The 22,490-nt window shown below is 42.1% G+C and overlaps 1 protein-coding gene across 3 annotated transcripts; it reads left to right on the forward strand.

Annotated features, from left to right (window-relative positions):
* The first annotated feature begins 4,134 nt into the window (after positions 1-4,134).
* Positions 4,135-21,376, forward strand: LOC133967926 (ribonuclease inhibitor-like). 3 transcript variants are annotated; one of them, XM_062403631.1, is made up of 14 exons: positions 4,147-4,274; positions 4,578-4,717; positions 10,622-10,795; positions 11,342-11,515; positions 11,882-12,055; positions 12,899-13,072; positions 13,440-13,613; positions 13,981-14,154; positions 14,519-14,692; positions 15,059-15,232; positions 15,597-15,770; positions 19,110-19,283; positions 19,664-19,837; positions 20,332-21,376. In XM_062403631.1, exons 3-14 carry the CDS (start codon positions 10,662-10,664, stop codon positions 20,342-20,344), a joined length of 1,887 nt encoding a protein of 628 aa, XP_062259615.1. In that variant the 5' UTR covers positions 4,147-4,274; positions 4,578-4,717; positions 10,622-10,661; the 3' UTR covers positions 20,345-21,376. The 3 variants fall into 3 exon arrangements, with proteins under 3 accessions (XP_062259616.1, XP_062259615.1, XP_062259617.1); XM_062403632.1 differs by lacking the exon at positions 4,578-4,717 and having other exon boundaries at positions 4,135-4,274; XM_062403633.1 differs by lacking the exons at positions 4,147-4,274; positions 4,578-4,717 and adding an exon at positions 7,253-7,655.
* The last annotated feature ends 1,114 nt before the right edge of the window (positions 21,377-22,490 follow it).

Raw genomic sequence — 22,490 nt, forward strand, 5'->3', positions numbered from 1 at the left:
CACTGTAGTTCTTTCTCTACTTCTTAGAGAGTAACTGTAGAATATGTCAGAATTATAAAAACAATCATAGGACAAGGAAATGCTGTTGCTTCTATAAATGTCTAGTTTCATTGTAGCTGATAAAGATGGCATTTACATTTTCTGTGATTATTTTTAGTTGCATGAAAGAAACTTAGTTGGGGTATTTTACTTTAATTTCCCAGGCTTCTCAAGATAATGACAATGTGAAGCACATTTCAGCAGATTTTTCAAGCCGACAGCCCTTTGATTTACATGCAATGTCAAATGACAGGCATGTAATGCAAACTTTTGAATTCAACTTTTCTTTCTGAAATGTTATCAGAAAATAATTTCCTCATATAGTTCAGAATAAATTACCTTATCATGGTCCTGGAGTCAATCGATGGTGAAACCAGTGGCAGAGCTAGGGAATTTAGTAAATCGGGGGGGGGGCCCCGAGGTGTCAGGGCTCACATGACCAGAGCATGTTTATAAGGCGGAGCCTTAACCACTAGGCCACTCTAACCACTAGGTGGCCTAGTGGTTAGAGGGGTGGTTCTTCAACATGAAGGTTGCCGGTTCAAACCCCACTCTCTCCCATCTGCATGCCGAAGTGTCCTTGGCAAGATACTGAACCCCTAAATGGCCCCTCATGAATGTTGAGTGTACTAATTGTAAGTCGCTTTGGACAAAAGCGTCAGCCAAATGACATGTAATGTAATATAAGTGACTGCAGTATGAAAACCAAGCTCAGATATCTGGGAAGTGAGGAACAGCTGAAATGGTCGGTCGCCTTAAATTCTCAGATGTAACTGGAAAAGTAAAACTCAAACAAGAACGCTTCATGCCACCACAAGGATGGGAATGGAAGGAAGACTGGTTTGTTGACCCTGAGCGATGGTAAGTATAATTAGATTCCTTTATCGCACACACATACAAAGACCCAAAGTTTCAAGTACAAACATCCTGTTGTCCCTGTGTAATTTATCAGAATCCTGTTCATTTTTAGCCCTTTCCTCTGTTAAGTGGCAGCAATCACAATGAGTGCTTGTACCAGCCAAAGTCCAGATGCACCTCATAAACACAATTAAACCTTGTGTAGTGTTCATGTTTTTGTCGCTCAGCCAATGTTTGCGGGCCTGGTGGACCCACTGCATTATTGGGTCTTTCAATCAATACAGCTATAACAATTTATGTAAAATTACTTAACAGATCTTTTCTTTATCCTAATAACAAGCAATATAGACATATTAGACATAATATTAACCATATATGGTAAATATTTTGTTATTTAACCCTGTTAAATCAAATTTATGAATAAAAGTGCTTTGCGTTTTTCTTGGAACTCAATTATAAATTGAGCACACTCTGGCAGTCTACACAACACGAGCAACACTTGCAAGTTCCAAGCATATGATGAGGCAGCATCACAAGCAGCCCATATCTTAATTCCGTATTTTGCGGGTTTAGACAATATGTACTGCCAAAAGGGGCAGCGGCCCATAAATGGCATCAGCTGCTCATCAACAGTGACATTAGGCCCAGGGTTGTAAAATAGGGTGAGGCGGGCCCAAACTTGTTCCATGCTGTCCTGATGGCAGCTAGCTTGTCTTTCTGCCACCGAGCTGGTCTGTCGTCTCTGTTATCAAAGCCGATAATCCTGGAAATAATCTGGAAGATTTTCAGAGACATTGTTCCTCGGAAAGTTCTCGTTTCAGGCAAACACTCCCCTTGTTTTCTCCAGATCCCTACTCTCATGAGTCATTCCTGCATGTGAGTAAGACCACAGAAGTCAGCATGACCACTCTGAAACCAACATGGGATCACTCTCATCTCTGATGAGAGTGATAATGTCATTTTAACCCAGTGCTTACTACAATACCTTTGCTATATTTGACACATGTAAACCCTGCAGTTTTGGTCTGTTATCGCAGCTCTGTAGATCTGCATTTGCACAAATTACATTCCAAGTTGTACTTGGTAACCTTGGTGGAGATGTTCTTAAATATTACTGGTTATGGAGGAAAGTATAAATAACAGCTTGCCTCAATATCAGTACATTTTGTTATATTTTAACAGGATAAGCCAGCCTATATCAATAATGCTGTCATTGAAGTAATTGTCAGTTAACTGAATTCACATAAATACTGAGGAATTGAAAATAAAACAAAGTCGCAGCGTTTTGTTTTGTAGAACTTCTTTTTTAATTTTTCTAGTATATGCACTGATGCTTATACACCATAGAAGTCCATAACTCATAAGAATTGTTTTGAAGTCGAAGGAGTAACAATAGGTATATTCTAAATGTTCTTGTCCTTGGAATGCCTATGAGATCCTGTCATAAGGAAAACATTTGGGCCAAAGTCAACTTATGATAGTAAATAAAACTGTGAATGGTTTATATGCAGTTGATAAAATGTTGTGAGTCTCTCTTTGCTGTCTTGTAACACGAAAACCCTGAATACATTTCAGCCTAGAGAGAATAAATATAAATGGAGAGTGTGCCTGGTCCCACCGTTATTAAACTTTTGTTCCTTTGAGATATTTCCATCTACTTTCATCTACTCCTTGTTTTATCATAGTTTCTTCCTTCAAAATCAGTTGCACTGCATGATTTACAGTCTTGACGTCTTACCTATCCATAGACATCAGGATCATGTATATGGATCTGGTTGATGTGGACCTTTTGTTGAAACCCCCAAAGAGCTAACAAACTATCTAAAATTTTCAACCAGTATCCAGTAATAAGTCACAGTCAGCTTTGGTTGCTCTCAGAGAGTGTTTCGGTAGTGATACCGATCACTTGATACCGATGACTTGTGACAATTCTGACAGCTTCCCTCAAACATTTGAGGCAACAGAGGCAGCTGGCCTCAAACACTTTCAAACAGTGGCAACAGAGGTAGCTGCCACCAAACATTTGTGGCATCAGAGGCAGCTTCCATTGTTGCCCCACTGATTGAGGGCAGCTGCCTCTGACAAGCAGTGCATAGCAGTGGAAATTTACCTGATGTATCCTGATAATGTTTCCTAGTGGAAGCATATATAATGAGAATAAAATTGGGCCGAGCACAGAGCCCTGTGGAACACCATGGTTAACTTTGGTGCGCACAGATGACTCATTGTTAATTTGCACGAATTGGAAGCGAATAGGAAAAATAAGGTTTAAACCAGTTTAGGGCAGTTCCATTAATGCTAATTAACTGTTCTAGTCTCCAATAGTAAAATGTGATGGTCAATTGTGTTGAATGCTGCACGAAGATCTAAAAGAATGAGGACAGACACAAATGCCTGATCTGAAGCTATCAGAGGTTATAGTGACTTTTGCCAAGGCTGTCTCTGTGCTGTGATTAGCTCTCAAGTGGTTGGTTTAGAACATGAGATTATTTTGGTAAACTGATCAAGGGTGATCTGAGAGAAGCTGTCTAAATAATTGATAAGATTCTCAGCAGTTTCTATTCTTGATGGTGTTTTAGTGCCAACTGTGGGCAGAGGGTGGTTGATTTTATTTATAATAGATAGAATTTTATCATTAGAGAAGGTCATAAAGATATTGCTATTAAGTAAAAGTCCAAAGTAAGGTCCTGAACACAGGCATATTAGTCTCACTCTCACTGGAATTATTGAGCAAACTGTTTTTATAGTACTTTGAAAGATCCAGAAATGAACCGATTTGATTCATGTTGGATTTTATTGTGTAAAATCTCTTAATCTATACAGTAAACATGGTTGATCTTCAGTGTGTGGATAGTCTGAGAGGTCTTGAACACAGGAATATCAGTGTCTCTCTGGAATTATTGAGCAAAGCCTTTTTGTAGTACTTTAAAATAATTCGAAATTAGCGACTTGAAGCAAAAAATTTGTAACTTTTATTTTGTATAGTCTCTTAATTGATACAGTCAAAATGCTATTCATAAAAAATGACACAGGTAAGACGATATATACTTCTTGTGAATATAATCCATTACATTTTTTTTTCAATTATGCAGTTTGTTTAGGCTCCATTTCAACAGTTTATTTTGAAATCCGGACATAAACCCACATGTGTTCTTCTAACTTCGAGTACTCCGTTGCTCTATCCGTTCTGGGCTGTTTTGGCCTCACCCGGCTGCTCAGTCCAAACACACACACACACGCCCACACAGAGTCATGTGATTTCCAGTAACTGCAGGATTAGGAAGTGAAAGCGTTCAGACCATAGACTGTTTATACAGAGGTTCAGACATGATTCTAACTACAAGGAGCAGAGGGAGGAAACGTGAAGTCTGAGGCTGGTGAGTTTTCAGCATTTATTTTATTCATTCATATTATTTTGCCTTCCCAGTCAGTTTTCTATTCGTGGACTTTAGAGAGAAGAAGATTCAGGATGAACTTCTGTCCATCAATCAACAGTTTGACTTAACACTCTGATCAGCTGAGTCCAAAAAAACCTACAACTGTCTCAGTCTACCGTGACAACAGGGTAACCGTGTAGGAGCATTAACTCTGTTTTATTTTTAGAAACACTGAATTTACGTACCTGCCTTCATTGTGGGTGTGTTTGAGTTCAACGTCAGTGTCAGTGTTTTTCCTCTCAGACTGAAGATAAGTGGTTATGATGAGGAAGAGGAGGACAGAGCAGAGTCTCCAGGGTTTTCAGCTGTGTGTCTCTGAAGAGTGACCAGTCCAAAGGACTTCCTTTGTACTTCAGTACTGAGCCTGGACCCTCACACCCAAAGTAAGAGCTACTAGACCAGGGGTAGTCAACCTATACTATGGAAAGAGCCATTTTGGCCCCTCTTCCCCCAAATAAAATCTGTCTAGAGCCATAAAACACATTTGATAACACAGGTTATAAAGTTATATATATAGTTATAAAATATATATAAAAACTATAGTTTGTTGCATTTATTAAATTATAGAACGAAAATTAAAAAAAATGCTGACATTTTATTGCTATTTTTACCTGGTACAAAAAAGGAAAACACCAAACTCTTATGAAGAGGAAAACTGAATACATGTGTGGGCCTACTTGTATTTAATGAACATAGAACTATGCTTTTTTCGCCCATCTCCAGCTTGGTACTTTTTAGCAAATGCTGTGTGCTTGTTCTGGAAATGTCTTTCAACGTTACATTTTTTGCCAATTCCTCGCAATATTCAAGAGATTCAAGATTCAAGATTCAAGATTTTTATTTGTCAAATGCACAACAATAACATTAAGCAGTCGCTGGCAGTGAAATGCTTGAGTCTCAGGCTCTCTTCTAACAATGCTCAAGTAATTACACACTATAAATGAAATAAAATAAGAGAAATAGTATAAAATAGAATATCAAAATAGGAAATAATGTATATATATATATAAATATATATGAACAGCTGAGGAGAAAATAAAACAACAGAAGTCCAAATATGCAAATATGTCACGGTGCTAGTTTGATGGAGTTATTGCAGTTCAGAGGAGTTTAAAAGTCTTATGGCCTGGGGGATGAAACTGTCTCTGAGCCTGGTGGTGCGGGCCCGGATGCTGCGGTACCGTCGGCCAGATGGCGGCAGGCAAAACATTTTATGGCTGGGGTGAAAAGGGTCTTTAATTATCCGGCTGCTCTTCCTCCTGCACCGCTGGGTGTAGAGGTCCTCTATGGATGGTAGTGCTGTCCTGGTGATGTGCTGGGCAGACTTCACCACCCTCTGTAAAGCCTTACGGTTCAGGGCGGTGCAGCTGCCATACCAGGCGGTGATGCAGCCAGTCATGATGCTCTCTATGGTGCATCTGTAAAAGTTGCAGAGAATCCTGTAGTCCATGTCGAGCTTCCGCAGCCTGCGGAGGAAGAAGAGCCGCTGTCTGGCCGTCCTTCTGATGGAGTCTGTGTGATGGGTCCAGGTCAGGTCATCAGTGATGTGGACCCCGAGGAACTTGAAGCTGCTGACTAGCTCCACCGTGGCCCCGTTGATGGAGAGGGGGGCGTGTTCTTCTCCTCGTTTCTTCCTGTAGTCCACGATCAGCTCATTCGTTTTCCTGACGTTGAGATGGAGGTTGTTGTCCTGGCACCAAGATGTCAGGGCTCTGACCTCCTCTGTGTAGGCCTTCTCATCGTCGCCGGTGATCAGGCCTTTGACAATGGTGTCATCAGCAAACTTAACGATGGTGTTGGAGCTGTGGGTGGCCACGCAGTCATGCGTGAACAGGGAGTACAGAAGAGGACTGAGCACGCAGCCCTGGGGGGCCCCGGTGTTGAGAGTCAGGGTGGAGGATGTGGTGCTGCCGATCCGCACCGCCTGTGGTCTGCCCGTCAGGAAGTTCAGGATCGAATCACGGAGGGCGATGTTGAGCCCAAGGTCTCTGAGCTTGGTGACGAGCTTCAGGGGCACGATGGTGTTGAATGCTGAACTGTAGTCGATGAACAGCATTCTCACATATGTGTCCCTCTGGTCCAGGTGGGAGAGGGCATCTGCAGTTGACCTGTAGGCAACCTGAAGAGGGTCCAGAGAGTCAGGGAGGGAGAAGGTGATGAATGGTTGGACCAGCCGCTGGAAGCACTTCATGATAATGGAAGTGAGTGCTACTGGGCGGTAGTCGTTCAGGCAGAGGATTTTTGTTTTTTTGGGAACAGGGTCAAGGATGGTCTTCTTGAGACATGCGGGGACTACAGACTGGAGCAGTGACAGGTTGAAGATGTCTGTGAACACAACTGCCAGCTGATCTGCACACACCTTGAGAGCTCGGCCGGGGATCCCATCAGGTCCAGGTGCCTTGCGTGTGTTGATCCGGTTGAGGGATTTCCACACGTCTGCCCTGGATATGACTGGGGGGCAGCGGTCCTCCTGGGCCTCTTCGATCTCCGCAGCCGGGGAGTTACTCTCAAAGCGAGCACCTCATGATCAGATGCCGTCCTTATTACATCCCGAGGGAGTTTACGTCGATCATTCTAACAGCGGTGTACATCCCGCCCAGCGCCGACATTAACCAGGCACTGGACGATCTGCATGCGGTGATCAACAGGACAGAGACATCACGGCCCGAGGCTGCGTTTATCGTGGCGGGGGATTTTAACAACGCCAAGATGAGGAAAGTCCTGCCGAGATACTTCCAGCAAATCAGCTGCCCGACGCGCGGAGCGAACACGCTGGATCATGTTTAAACTCCTTTCCGGGGTGCGTATAAGGCCCTCCCCGCCCCCCATTCGGCAAATCAGATCAAGTTTCCGTCCTGCTGCTGCCTTCCTATAGGCAGAAACTCAAGCGTGACAGACCGGTGACTCGGACCATCCAGCAGTGGACCGATCGATCAGACTCGGCTCTTCAGGACTGCTTCAGCACAACGGAGTGGTGCGTGTTCCAGGATGATGACATCAACACGTACACGGACGCGGTCATCTGCTACATTAGCAAATGCATCGATGACGTCGTACCCAGGACTACAGTAAAAAAACATTTCCCAACTAGAAGCCCTGGATAAATGGTGATGTCCATGCTAAACTCAAAGCACGGACTGCTGCTCCGGAGTGCTATTAGCAGTGCTAAGAGACTCTACAGGGACAAAGTGGAGTCCCATTACAAGGGCTCCAACACTAGGAACATGTGGGCCGGACTGAGAACCATCACAGACTACAAAGCCAAGACCTGCAGTGCTGATGTGGTGTTTGCATCTCTCCCAGAGGATCTGAAGCATATGGGTAAGCCAGCATCGCTGGGCAGTTAAAGCAAATGAATCTATCCACACAGAATTAAACTCTCTATTTTCCATCCAGACTTTTCTTTTTGGGGATTTATCCATGGTTAGTTTACAGAGGCCGGGGGTCGGACACTATAGATTGGCGACCTGTAGGGAAGAGCGCCGTAGTAATAGGATTTGACGCATATTTTAGTTGACGAAATATTAAAACAAAACGTGGGAGCAGGTCAGACTGGAGGTCAGTCAGTCAGTGACCGGCTGCTTCCAGTGAACAACCTCTGATCTCACTGTGTCTCTCTGAGCGAGTGAGTCAGTCGGGGGGCGGCGCCCCGGGGCCGGTTTATGTGCGCTTTTTGGGTGCACACACACGCGCATGCTGCTGATGCTGGTATTTCATGACGGCCTGATACGATGATAATTTCAAAAATGAACGTGAACGTGACTATCACTCACATTCATTACATGAAAACTGATTTGTTAAGTTGGAGATGAGCAAAAAAAGCATAGTCCTGTGTTAGCCTGATGTTGTCATACTCATAATTCTAGTCAGAATATGAGTCTGATACTGCTCCATTGGGCTGTGCTGTGATTATGGGGCGTGTTTCAACAGAACCAGGAAAAAAAATGACTCTTCGCTCAATTTGATTGACCTACAACCAATCAGAGCAAAATAGTATGTGACTTATGTTAAGCGACGCATAGTTGTTGTCAACAGAACTCAACTGCACGCACGCTGAAAGAAGTAGACGAACTTATGACTAACATTATGATTGTACTCAGTCTGAGCTAGTGAACTTACATAGACAACTATGTTTACAACATTTGATTCATATCACGACATTGTGAGTTATTTACTAAGTCAGACAGTCAAGACTTTCTCTTACCATTTTAAAGTTAGATGAACTTCATCCACGACGATAGCCTAGCATGTGCCTCCTCTTCTTGTTCAGCAGCCAGGATTCCAGATTCATGCACGCCGAGTTGCATCGCCGTGATGCCCATTTCGGTCGCCTCTTTCACTTTTCACCAAACAAGAAACCACTTTGACCACTGGGTTTTCATTGTGTCCCAAACTTTTTCCGAATCCCCTGGAAGGTCGGCAAAAACATTTCTTCGATCTACAAATGCCTTGATCGCGTTTCTCTGTTCCTCTTTCAAAATGAATGCGCTGTCGATGTCGAAACTCCAATATTTCCAGGATGGCAACAGCAGCAGCAGCACTTATCACAATTAGGACCATGCATGTGATACTGAGTATCTATGTGTGTGTGGTCGTGTGTGTGTCTGCCTGTCTGTGTGGGTCTCTATGTGTGTGTGTGAGAAAGAAAAGGGGGAGTGGTTATGGCGTAGTGACGAGTTCACGTGGTGACGTCGTCTGGCCAAAATCAAGAAGTTACGTTCAAGTAATTCCAAGATGACCTCTGTGACGATATGAGGTCGAAGACAAGATGGCGGTCGGTCGCCAGTTACACAAAGGACTATTTCTAGACAAAGAGATTTCTTATCTCCTGGTTCTGGCGCCGAATGTCGTCGAGATGTATTAAGGCTCTTTAACTCTAGATGTATCCATGTAACATGAAATATGTGAAGGGAGGTCGGGACGTGTGTAAAAGCAGGTTTAGGAGAAAAGAGGGAGAGAGAGAGAGAAAAACATCGTCAGAGACAAGGTTGCAGAAACTTTACCACTCGGTACTCAAATTGGAGTTGTGTACCGTTCTTTTTATCGGCAAAGTCTCTACGAACCCAGTCGGACGATAACAGTGCTGCCGTAGACTCTCCATAACGGCGCGAAGCACTTAAAAACATTTCAACACGGTACAAAGGAACCGGAAGTGATGTATCGACTAATAAAATAGATTCGCGATCTACAAACAAACACTCAAAATAAAATGACAAGCTAAGTATTTAAACTAGTCTCTGCCCAGACAATAAAGCCTCTTACTGTGACCTCCGCGGTGTTGCCTGCGCGTGGCGCACAGATTTTCCAGAAGTCCAGTGAATCTCTTGTTGAACCTCAGGATGCGTGCACGAATGGGCGGATTCCTGGAAAACAAATGAGTGAAGTTCTGGCCTCTTAAGCGGTGCTCCGGTGGGTCTCGTGGTTGCAACGGAGGTCAGCGCTGGGCCAAATAGAGTGAATTTCTCTTGCTCTTGGAACGGTATTAAATGTTGTTCGTCTTATTTGACGTGATTCTGCTTCGTCCTTCTGCGACGGAATTCTGCCACGTCTCTTCTGCAGGGATGATCAGCTGTTGCGCAGCTGTGGATTGTGGAAAGGAAGTCTGTGATGCTCGGCCTTTGAGCGAGTTCCTGTGCGTGGCCTTTTCAAGTTAAAAACAAAAACAGTCTTTCAAAATAAGATTCAACTTAAGATAAAAGAAAATGAAAAGAAATAAAAGAAAATAACTCTGGTTGCCCCCTTTAGCAGTTTAGAACATGTGGACCCCAGAGGGGTCCTGGTTGAAGTCTTTCAGCAGGGAAAATGGCGGAGATTAATGGGGTCTCAGTGGTTTTATTCTACCTGAGAGGTCCTGCCTCCTTGAGGTGTGGTCATGGAATGATGCTGGCTTTAAGCCAATTGAGTGTCAGAGGTCAAAGGAGAGAGGGAGCGGCCAGGAGCAGAGCAGGGGTTCCTGGGGAAACCCCAGGGATTAAGTTACCACCAGAAGATACAATCTCCATACTTGATTTTAGAGGGAAACTTTAGCTGGCTTCATCTTGGCTCAACAGTTATCAAAAATGTTTTGCGGTTCAAGACAAAATTAATTTTGGGGAAGAGGCGGTAAAATGGCTCTTTCTATAGTAAAGGTTGCCTACCCCTGCTTTAAACTGAAGAATCAGAAAATATAGTTTATTCTTCTTTCTTGGCAAACTAGAATTACCACCCTGCGTTTGTATGTCACCACATACCAGTGCAGTGTGAGTCCCCCTAATTCTATTTTCATTTTATATTTTCTGTAATTACAGACTAATTTGTTGTGGACTCTCAGAGACTCATTGTGAAGTCATGGCCTCAGTTCTGAAGTCAGACCCCTCACATCTGAGAGAACTGGATCTGAGCTTCAACAGCCTGCAGGATTCAGAAGTGGAGCTGCTGTTTTCTGGACTGGAGGGTCCAAACTGTCGACTGGAAACTCTGAGGTCCTTAAATTCTTGTTCACTTTTCTTACTTTCATTCTTATTCGGTCATTATTTATTTGAATTGACACAGTTCTGCTCTGCTCGCTGTCCATCAACCATCTGTCACTCCAGCCTGTCAGACACATCCACCTCATCAGCCCAACTCCATTCACCTGCACTCACCTGTTCCTCATCACTATGAAAGTGTCAGTAAATTACATGAAGGCCGAGGCCGAGCGCTCGTCCTATTCAGGTTTTCAACGTGTCTTATTCTGACACGTTGGACAGTTGATAAGTTGGAAACAAACACGAAGTGGCTGTCAGAGCCACCTCTACTTTAAACAGTGTTTAATTACACAAACCTGCATAGTGACCAAACACAGAGAAGAAGCTGATGAATGAAACAATGGTCCAGCATGTCTGGTCTGATGTTTATCTTCAGCACTGCTGACCTCAGTCCAGTCCAGTCCAGTCCTGACTCAGCAGTATGTTGAGAGTCTGTGTTGACATGATGACGATCCACAAGAACAGGAGGACACATTCAAATATTCATATTTCTTTATCCAGGTTGTGGAAATGCAGACTGTCAGAGATCAGCTATTTATCTCTGGCTTCAGCTCTGAGTTCAAACCCCTCCTATCTGAAAGAACTGGATCTGAGAGACAACAACCTGCAGGATGAAGGACTAAGGCTGCTGTGTTCTGGACTGGAAAGTCCAAACTGTCGACTGGAGACTCTGAGGCCAGTTCACTGACTGACTTTTGTAGATCTCATATCTATAACACAGCATTTATACATAATTTTTCTCTTTTAATTCTAATTGAACACAATTCCTCTTCATACATAATATGAATCCATTCAATAATTCATTTGTGACATTTTAAATATTCAGCTGAGTTTAGGCTCTGGATTTCCTAAACTGATCTGCAGGACAGAGACCTGGTCTAAATAATATATTTTAACTGAATCAGGACTCGTTTTTTTATTCCAACATGTCTGATTTCTTTTTTATCTTCCATGTTCTGAGTCTGAGTGACATGAATATTTGTTTTTTATTTTTACGCTTGAATTGGTTCAATTTACAGTTAAGTTGAATTCTTTATTCAGGTTGGAGAGCTGCAGACTTGAAGAGATCAGCTGTTTATCTCTGGCTTCAGCTCTGAGTTCAAACCCCTCTCATCTGAGAGAACTGGATCTGAGGGACAACAACCTGCAGGATGAAGGACTAAGGTTGCTGTGTTTTGGACTGGAAAGTCCAAACTGTCGACTGGAGACTCTGAGGCCAGTTCACTGACTGACTTTTGTAGATCTCATATCTATAACACAGCATTTATACACAATTTATCTCCTTTAATTCTAATTTAACATAATTCCTCTTCATACTGTTGTGGGAATTTCTTAGTCAAACACAAGTCATTACAATGTCTTTCTGGAAGTTTATTCTACATCTGCAGATTGGCATCATCGTACAAAACCATGGCATAGATTTCATACATTGAGCAATGACATACAAGAAAAAGCAGCACTTTATACATCTCCAAGCCCCTCCTAGAGAGGAAACAAATGTTATCCATCATCCTTTTTGATGTGAAGTAATTGGTGATCAATATCCTGTCACCTACTCTTTCTCAGACCCTTGGAATGTAACATCTGTTTTTAAAGATCCCTTTTCCAATCTTTACAGCCACAAATCCCCCGTGCTGTTAAGTCTTTGTTAGGTGACCCTGTCAGTGAGGAAGTTATATAACATTTGTTTGAGTGCAACCCTGACTTCTCAGGGAGACATTTCTTATCTTTCTAAACATCAAAGTAGTTCCTCATAAATCATTGCCCTAATAGTACAATTTCTATCACAATACATAATATGAATCCATTCAATAATTAATTTGTGACTTTTTAAATATTCAGCTGAGTTTAGGTTCTGGATTTCCTAAACTGATCTGCAGGACAGAGACCTGGTCTAAATAATATATTTTAACTGAATCAGGACTCGTTTTTTTATTCCAACATGTCTGATTTATTTTTTATCTTCCCTGTTATGAGTCTGAGTAACATGAATATTTGTTTGTTATTTTCACACATGAACCCGGTTTAATTTACAGTTAAGTTGTATTCCTTATTCAGGTTGGAGAGCTGCAGACTTGAAGAGATCAGCTGTTTATCTTTGGCTTCAGCTCTGAGTTCAAACCCCTCCTATCTGAAAGAACTGGATCTGAGGAACAACAACCTGCAGGATGAAGGACTAAGGCTGCTGTGTTCTGGACTGGAAAGTCCAAACGTGCGACTGGAGACTCTGAGGCCAGTTCACTGACTGACTTTTGTAGTTCTCATATCTATAACACAGCATTTATACACAATTTATCTCCTTAAATTCTAATTTAAAATAATTCCTCTTCATACATAATATGAATCCATTCAATAATTAATTTGTGACATTTCAAATATTCAGCTGCGTTTAGGCTCTGGATTTCCTAAACTGATCTGCAGGACAGAGACCTGGTCTAAATAATACATTTTTACTGAATCAGGACTCGTTTTTAGTCCAACATGTCTGATTTCTTTTTTATCTTCCATGTTATGAGTTTTAGTGACATGAATATATTTGATTGTTCTTTTCACGCATGAACTCAGTTTATTTTACAGTTAAGTTGTATTCTTTCTTCAGGTTGGAGAGCTGCAGACTGTCAGAGATCAGCTGTTTATCTCTGGCTTCAGCTCTGAGTTCAAACCCCTCTCATCTGAGAGAACTGGATCTGAGGGATAACAACCTGCAGGATGAAGGACTGATGTGGCTGTGTTCTGGACTGGAAAGTCCAAACTGTCGACTGGAGACTCTGAGGCCAGTTCACTGACTGACTTTTGTAGATCTCATATCTATAACACAGCATTTATACACAATTTATCTCATTAAATTCTAATTTAACATAATTTCTCTCCATACATAATATGAATCCATTCAATAATTAATTCGTGACACTTTAAATATTCAGCTGAGTTTAGGCTCTGGATTTCTTAAACTGATCTGCAGGACAGAGACCTGGTCTAAATAATATATATTTTTATTTATCAGGACTCGTTTTTTGTCCAACATGTCTGATTTCTTTTTTTATCGTCACTGTTATGAGTCTGAGTGACATGAATATTTGTTTGTTATTTTCACGCTTGAACTCGGTTTAATTTACAGCTAAGCTGTATTCTTTCTTCAGGTTGGAGAGCTGCAGACTGTCAGAGATCAGCTGTTTATCTCTGGCTTCAGCTCTGAGTTCAAACCCCTCTCATCTGAGAAAACTGGATCTGAGGGACAACAACCTGCAGGATGAAGGACTAAGGCTGCTGTATTCTGGACTGGAAAGTCCAAACTGTCGACTGGAGACTCTGAGGCCAGTTCACTGACTGACTTTTGTAGATCTCATATCTATAACACAGCATTTATACATAATTTATTCTTTTAATTCTAATTGAACACAATTCCTCTTCATACATAATATGAATCCATTCAATAATTAATTTGTGACATTTTAAATATTCAGCTGAGTTTAGGCTCTGGATTTCCTAAACTGATCTGCAGGACAGAGACCTGGCCTAAGTAATATACATTTTTACTGATCAGGACTCATTTTTGGCTAACATGTCTGATTTCTTTTTTATCTTCCTTGTTATGAGTCTGAGTAACATGAATATTTGTTTGTTATTTTCACGCTTGAACTCGGTTTAATTTACAGTTAAGTTGTATTTCTTATTCAGGTTGGAGAGCTGCAGACTGTCAGAGATCAGCTGTTTATCTCTGGCTTCAGCTCTGAGTTCAAACCCCTCTCATCTTAGAGAACTGGATCTGAGGGACAACAACCTGCAGGATGAAGGACTGATGTGGCTGTGTTCTGGACTGGAAAGTCCAAACTGTCGACTGGAGACTCTGAGGCCAGTTCACTGACTGACTTTTGTAGTTCTCATATCTATAACGCAGCATTTATACACAATGTATCTCCTTTAATCCTAATTTAACATAATTTCTCTTCATACATAATATGGATCCATTAAATAATTAATTTGTGACATTTTAAATATTCAGCTGAGTTTAGGCTCTGGATTTCCTAAACTGATCTGCAGGACAGAGACCTGGTCTAAGTAATATATACTTTTACTGATCAGGACTCGTTTTTTGTCTAACATGTCTGATTTATTTTTTATTTTCCCTGTTATGAGTCTGAGTGACATGAATATTTGTTTGTTATTTTCACGCTTGAACTCAGTTTAATTTACAGTTCAGTTGTATTCTTTATTCAGGTTGGAGAGCTGCAAACTGTCAGAGATCAGCTGTTTATCTCTAGCTTCAGCTCTGAGTTCAAACCCCTCTCATCTGAGAGAACTGAATCTGAGGGACAACAACCTGCAGGACGAAGGACTAAGGCTGCTGTTTCCTGGACTGGGAAGTCCAAACTGTCGACTGGAGACTCTGAGGCCAGTTCGCTGATTGACTTTTTTAGATCAAATATCTATGACACAGCATTTATACACAATTTATCTCCTTTAATTCTAATTTAACATAATTCCTCTTCATACATAATATGAATCCATTCAATAATTAATTTGTGACATTTTAAATATTCAGCTGAGTTTAGGCTCTGGATTTCCTAAACTGATCTGCAGGACAGAGACCTGGTCTAAATAATATATTTTAACTGAATCAGGACTAGTTTTCAGTCCAACATGTCTGATTTTTTTTTATCTTTCATGTTCTGGGTCTGAGTGACATGAATATTTGTTTGTTATTTTCACATATGAACCTGGTTTAATTTACAGTTAAGTTGTATTCTTTATTCAGGTTGGAGAGATGCAGACTGTCAGAGATCAGCTGTTTATCTCTGGCTTCAGCTCTGAGTTCAAACCCCTCTCATCTGAGAGAACTGGATCTGAGGGACAACAACCTGCAAGACGAAGGACTAAGGCTGCTGTGTTCTGGACTGGAAAGTCCAAACTGTCGACTGGAGACTCTGAGGCCAGTTCATCGACTGACATTTGTAGATCTCATATCTATAACACAGCATTTAAACACAGTTTATCTACTTTAATTCTAATTTGACATAATTCCTCTTCATACATAACTTGAATCCATTCAATAATTATTTTTGACATTTTAAATATTCAGCTACTTTTTGAAAACACATGAGTTTAGTTCCTGATTTTTCCTAAACTGATCAGGGAGACCTGGTCCAAATAATATATTTTTACTGAATCAGGACTGGTTTTTAGTCCAACATATCTGATGTCATATTTATCATACATGTTATGAGTCCCTGTGACATCAAATCAAAATCAAATCAAAGTTTATTGTCACATGCACCAATAACAGCGTCATCAGAGCAGTGAAATTCTTGTGACCTGGCAGGCAACTTCTACGCAAAATAACATATACCATATAACATATAACCTCGTAACATATAACATAGTAAAATAAAGCAGCAGTTTACAGGATCAAGGAGTGAGGAATACTAAATTAAATAATATGAATATATATGTAATAAGTAGTAAGTGTGGTTGTATGAGTGGGGGAGCATAATGTTCATGATAACTGTTCAGGGGTCAGTGTTGCTGGTTCAGAAGCCTTATGGCCTGTGTGAAAAAGCTGTTTTTGAGACGGCAGCCGGCAGCAGTGTGAGAATTCCACAGCCTAGGTGGCTGTGGTCCTTGATGATGTTCCATGCTTTTCTCAGGCCTCTTGTGCTGTAGATGCCTTGCATGGAAGGGAGATGGCAGCCGATGATATGCTCCGCTGTCTTCACCACCCTCTGCAGGGCCTTGCGATCAGCAGCAGAGCAGCTACCATACCAGGCAGTAGTGCAGCCTGAGAGGATGCTCTCAATAGTGCACCTGTAAAAGTTTGTCAGGGTTTTTGAAGCCATGCCAAACTTCTTGAGTCTCTTCAGGAAGTATAGGCACTTTTGTGCAGTTTTGACCGCCGAATCTGCTTGTTTGGACCAGGTAAGGTCATCTGTGATGAACACACCGAGGAATTTGAAGTCAGAGACTCTCTCCACTACAGCTCCATCGATGTGTATCGGACCGTGACCCCCCCCCCCCTCTGCAGCTTCCTGAAGTCCACAATCATCTCCTTGGTCTTGCAGACGTTAAGAGACAGGTTGTTCTCTTGGCACCATGTTTCCAAGTCTCTAACCTCATCTCTATAGGCAGTCTCATCGTTGTTAGATATGAGACCCAGGATGGTAGTACCGTCTGCAAATTTGAGGATGATGTTGGAACTGTGTGTTGCCACACAATCCTGTGTGTACAGGGAGTACAGGAGGGGACTAAGTACGCAGCCAAGGGGCCCTGATCCTCAGGGTCAGTGAGGAGGAGGTGTGGTTGCTCATTCTCACCACCTGGGGTCTGCTCGTCATGAAGTCCAAGATCCAGTTGTACAGAGGGGTTTCAGGACCCAGAACAACGAAACAACAATGTCACTCCGAACCTGGGACATCTGCTTGAACTCTGTGTGAAGTTAAATGAATCTAAGGGAATTATGCTTTAATGTAAAAGTTAAGTATGAGAACAAGTTAAAGTACAGTGTATAGTATGTCACAAATATCACAGTCTCACAACAGGCAGCAACTCTTAGCAGACCTTTTATCAAGACAGGTGTGAGGCTAAACAACAATGTGACTCACACTCATTCTAATTTCAAGATTAAACAATAGGAAGGAAAAGGTTACTATTAAATCTTTTGTGTGAAGGCCATTTATCTGGCCCAAACTGTTCATGCCCACCCCTCCGAACTTTATTGCAAAGAGTTCAGTCACACAGACTAGCCAAAATCTTTTTTCCTACAGTCGAGCTAGGCAGGCACAATAGTGCTGAACGCTGAGCTTTAGTCCATGAACAGCATCCTCACATATGTGTTAGCCTTTCCAGATGGGAGGGGGTGGTGTGTGTTGTCAGGGCGATATCATCATCCGTAGATCTGTTTGGGCGGTATTCAAACTGGAAGGGGTCAAGGGTGTTTGGAAGGGTCGAGCAGATGTGGGTTTTGACCAGCCGCTCAAAGCACTTCATGATGGTGGAGGTCAGTGCTACAGGGCGGTTGTCGTTTAAACAGGTGATGGATGGTTTCTTACGTATGGGGCTGATTGTGGTCTGCTTGAAGCAGGTGGGGACTGTTGACAATTGTAGGGAGAGGTTGAATATGGAGGTTAATACCTCCGTTAGCTGGTCGGCGCACCCCCTGAGGACACGGCCTGGAACTCCATCGGACCTAGATGACTTTCGAGGGTTATCTCTTTGAAGCTCTCGCCTCACGTCAGCCACTGTCAGGGACAGAGTGCAGTTTTCTCGGTCCTCCGCCAGTAGCGGATGGAAGGGTGTTGGTTGATTCCAACTTTGGGGTCAGAGCTGATGTAGTTGGATTCCAGCTTATCCCTGAAGTCTCTTTTTCCATCTCTGATGTCCCTCCGTAGGTCAGATCTGGACTTCCTCAAAGCTTCCGGGTCACCAGAGTTATAGGCAGAGGATCGTGCTCTGAGCTTAGCACGGACATTACCATTTACCCAGGGCTTTTTGTTTTGTAAAGTTCTAACACTGACCCTAGGGACGACATCATCAATGCATTTGGAGATATATGCAGAGACAGTGTCTGTGTATTTCTTAATGTCCCCATCTCTCGTTTGGCTCTCTTCGAAGGCGGTCACATTTTTCTCTCCCTCTCTTCCCCCTAACCTTCCCTGCTTGGCTCCTTTCGTCTTGTCTTGTCCTACACTTGAGAGACTCTCTCCGCACCGCTCTACGAACTTAAAATCATGGATTTGATCAGTTGGTCTATCAACGCAATTGACACCATCTTCTCGACGACGAGGAACTCGGTTACGGGGGAACCTGTCTGTCCTGAAGGGACGTTCGCAGCTGGCTACTCGATGGACGCATGGGGTAAGTGTCGTGTTGTGTGCCTAGCGGCCCTTTCCGTGGCGAACGTTGAAGACATCTTCCTATTCGGAACTATGATTCCAGGCTTTCTGCTGATTGGATTAGGCGCTGCCCTGGTTTATTGAAAAATAAATGAAACGGTGGCAGCTGTCAAAAGCCCCCTAAAACGGTCAAGCATAACCTCCACCACTGCTCTTACCCGACTCTGAGGTACTGTCCTGCCGGTAGATTGAAAAAACGGCCAGAGTGACGGCCGAGTCAGGCACCATAGGTTCCAGCCAGCTCTCAGTGAACGCTTGCACACAGCAGTTCGCGATGTCCCGCTGGAAGTTAGTCCGTGTGTGTAGCTCGACCATGAATGTTTATTTGTCATTTTCACACATGAACTCAGTTTAATTTACATTAAGTTTTATTCTTTATTCAGGTTGGAGAGCTGCAGACTGTCAGAGATCAGCTGTTCTTCTCTGGCTTCAGCTCTGAGGTTAAACCCCTCTCATCTGAAAGAACTGGGTCTGAGTGACAACAACCTGCAGGAAGAAGGAGTGAAGGAGCTGATCAATCTAAAGCAGAGTTCAGGCTGTCGACTGGAGACTCTGAGGTCAGTTCACTAACTGAGTTTTGTAGAGCTCATATCTATAATACAGTATTTATACTCAATGTATCTCCTTTAATTTGAGTTTAACATAATTCCTCTGTATACATAACTTGAATCCATTCATTCATTATTTTTGATATTTTATATATTCAGCTACTTTTTAAAACACATGAGTTTAGTTTTGGATTTTAACTAAACTGATCTGCAGGACAGAGACTGGGTCAAAATAATATATTATTACTGAATCAGGAATCATTTTTAGTGCAACAAGCTTATTTCATATTCATCTTCCATGTCATGAGTCTGTGCTGACATGAATATTTGTGTGTTATTTTGACAAATGAACTTGTTTAATTTACAGTCAAGTTTAATTTTTTATTCAGGTTGAAGGGCTGCAGACTGTCAGAGATCGGCTGTTCTTCTCTGGCTTCAGTTCTGAGGTCAAACCCCTCTCATCTGAGAGAACTGTGTCTGACTAACAACAACCTGCAAGACTCAGCAGTGAAGGAGCTGCTTGATCTAAAACAGAGTTCAGGCTGTCGACTGGAGACTGTGAGGTCAGTAGATGGTTAGAGTCAGTCCACGCTGCAGTCATCAGTATTTCAGTAAACACAGTCAGTATCAAAGTACAGGTCCAGGGTATCTGTTTCATCAACGTCTCTATAAGCGTTTGTATATTGTCCCACCTACTGGTCTCCTTGATGCATCAAGTCTACATTAAATTCTCCTGCCTGAGACTTCAGCTGCTGCCGGAGTTCTCCTTTCACCAGCTTCCAGAAAACTTCCATCACACTGATCAGTTGAATCTTTGTCACAGCTCTGAGATCAGTCTGACTGAAGCCTGCACATCAGTGGCTCTCGTCATCACCATGGTAACCACCAGGAGCTCTTTATAAAGATCAGAACCTCTGCTGAGGTCCATCTGTCTCATCTGTTCACAGTTTGTCAGAAGCAGATGTTCACAGTGAAACATGGCTTCACCTGTAACAGCAGTAAATCCACCTCTCAGAAGTGAGTCTCTGTAAATGAGGATGTCTTCTTCTCTCAACAGATGGAGCTGGTGATCTTTGTGGAGGTGAATGTGAAGAGGACGGAGACTGAGCTGTGTCCTGATGATCCACAGAGGCTGAAGCAGCAGCAGCTTGTGTGTGGTTTCTAATTTACACAACCCCTAATCTGTACGCGTTAGTGAGTAGAAGCTGGAGCACCTGTTTAAATCACAGGGAGAACGTGCCTTCCTTGCTTCCAATTAAAACAGTCAGGAATTTAGGATTGATCTTTGATCCTGATTTGTCCTTAAATTCACTTTTAAAACAAATTTCTAGGACCGCCTTCTTCCACTTGCATAATATCTAAAAAAATAGAATTCAGGATTACTTGTCGTCCCTAAAGTCTTTAAAAGTGGAGTAGGAGCCAGAGCTTTCAGCTATAAAGCTCCTCTCATGTGGATTCATCTCCCACGTTCAGTACGGGATGCAGACACTATCTCTACGTTTAAAAGTAGGCTTAAAACCTTCCTTTTTGATAAAGCTAATAGTTAGAGATGGCCCAGCCTTGTCTTAGACCTGCTCTTAGTTATGCTGCTATAGGTCTAGAATGTCGGGGACACATGACACAAGGAGCTTCTCTTTCCAGCTTCTCCTTCCGCTTCTCCATCCTTCTTCCACGGAGTCCCTTTGCCTTATCGTCCGCAGACCCACGGCCACGGCTGCGACCACATCGTGGACTATAATGGTGGATCAAGTATCAGTTATCGTGATTGTAATGGTGTATCTTGTATCGTGCTATTCTGGTCAAAATTTCCTTACAACAGCTGCAGCAGAACAAAGCAGCACGACTGTACTGTATTGAGTGACTTTTCCCTCTATTCACGTGAGCCGCTAATGCTGCATTGTGTCTGTGTCAGATGGAAATTCAGTAGCCTATAATATTAAAATTTCTTGTTTTGAGTAGCCTCTGTGCAGGGAATCCAACACGTGACAAACATGGATGTGATAGTTCTCATGAAGCAAGCAGTCATCTCTCTTGCCGTGATCACGACATCAGCTCTGGACCATGTTCACGATGACAAGAATAAAACTTTTCCCCCTGCTAAACACTGTAGTTCTTTCTACTTCTTAGAGAGTTACTGTAGAATATGTCCGAATTATAAAAACAAATATAGGACAAGGAAATGCTGTTGCTTCTATAAATGTTTAGTTTAATTGTAGCTGATAACAAAGATTTCATTTACATTTTCTGTGATCATTTTTAGTTGCATAAAGAAACTTAGTTGGGGTATTTTACTTTAGTTTCCCAGGCTTCTCAAGATAATGACTGCGAAGCACATTTCAGCAGATTTTTCAAGCCGACAGCCCTTTGATTTACTTGCAATGTCAAATGACAGGCATGTAATGCAACATTTTTAATTCAACTTTTCTTTCTAAAATGTTATCAGAAAATAATTTCCTCTTATAGTTCAGAGTAAATACCCTGATCATGGTCCTGGAGTCCATCGATGGTGAAACCAGTGGCAGATCTAGGGAATTTAGTAAATCGGGGGAAAGTGGGGAACAGATGGACTGGTCGGTCGCCTTAAATTCTCAGATGTAACTGGACGGGTGAAACTCAAACTAGAACGCTTAATGCCATCGCAAGGATGGGAATGGGAGGAAGACTGGTTTGTTGACCCTGAGCGATGGTAAGTATAAATTGATAATTTTATCACATACAAGCACACACATACACAGACCCACAGCTTCAAGTACAAAAATCCTGTTGTCCCTGTGTAGTTTACCAGAATCCTGTTCATTTTTAGCCCTATCCTCTGTTAATCCTCTGTTAAGTGGCAGCAATCACAATGAGTGCTTGTACCAGCCAAAGTCTAGATGCACCTCATTAACACAATTAAACCTTGTGTGGTGTTCATATTTTTGTCGCTCAGCCAATGTTTGCGGGTCTGGTGGACCCAGTGCATTATTGGGTCTTTCAATCAATACAGCTATAACAATTTATGTAAAAATACTTAACAGATGTTTTCTTTATCCTAAAAACAAGCATTATAGAAAGCATATATGTTTAATATTTGTTATTTAACCCTGTTAAATCCAATTTATGAATAAAAGTGCTTTTCATTTTTTTCTGATAAAACGCAATTTAAAAAAGAAAGAAACGTGGAAAAACTAACATCAGTATTAACACTTGAAAGTTCAAAGCATATGATGAAGCAGC

This window comes from Platichthys flesus, chromosome 14, assembly GCF_949316205.1.
Source record: "Platichthys flesus chromosome 14, fPlaFle2.1, whole genome shotgun sequence".
Classification (NCBI taxonomy): domain Eukaryota; kingdom Metazoa; phylum Chordata; class Actinopteri; order Pleuronectiformes; family Pleuronectidae; genus Platichthys; species Platichthys flesus.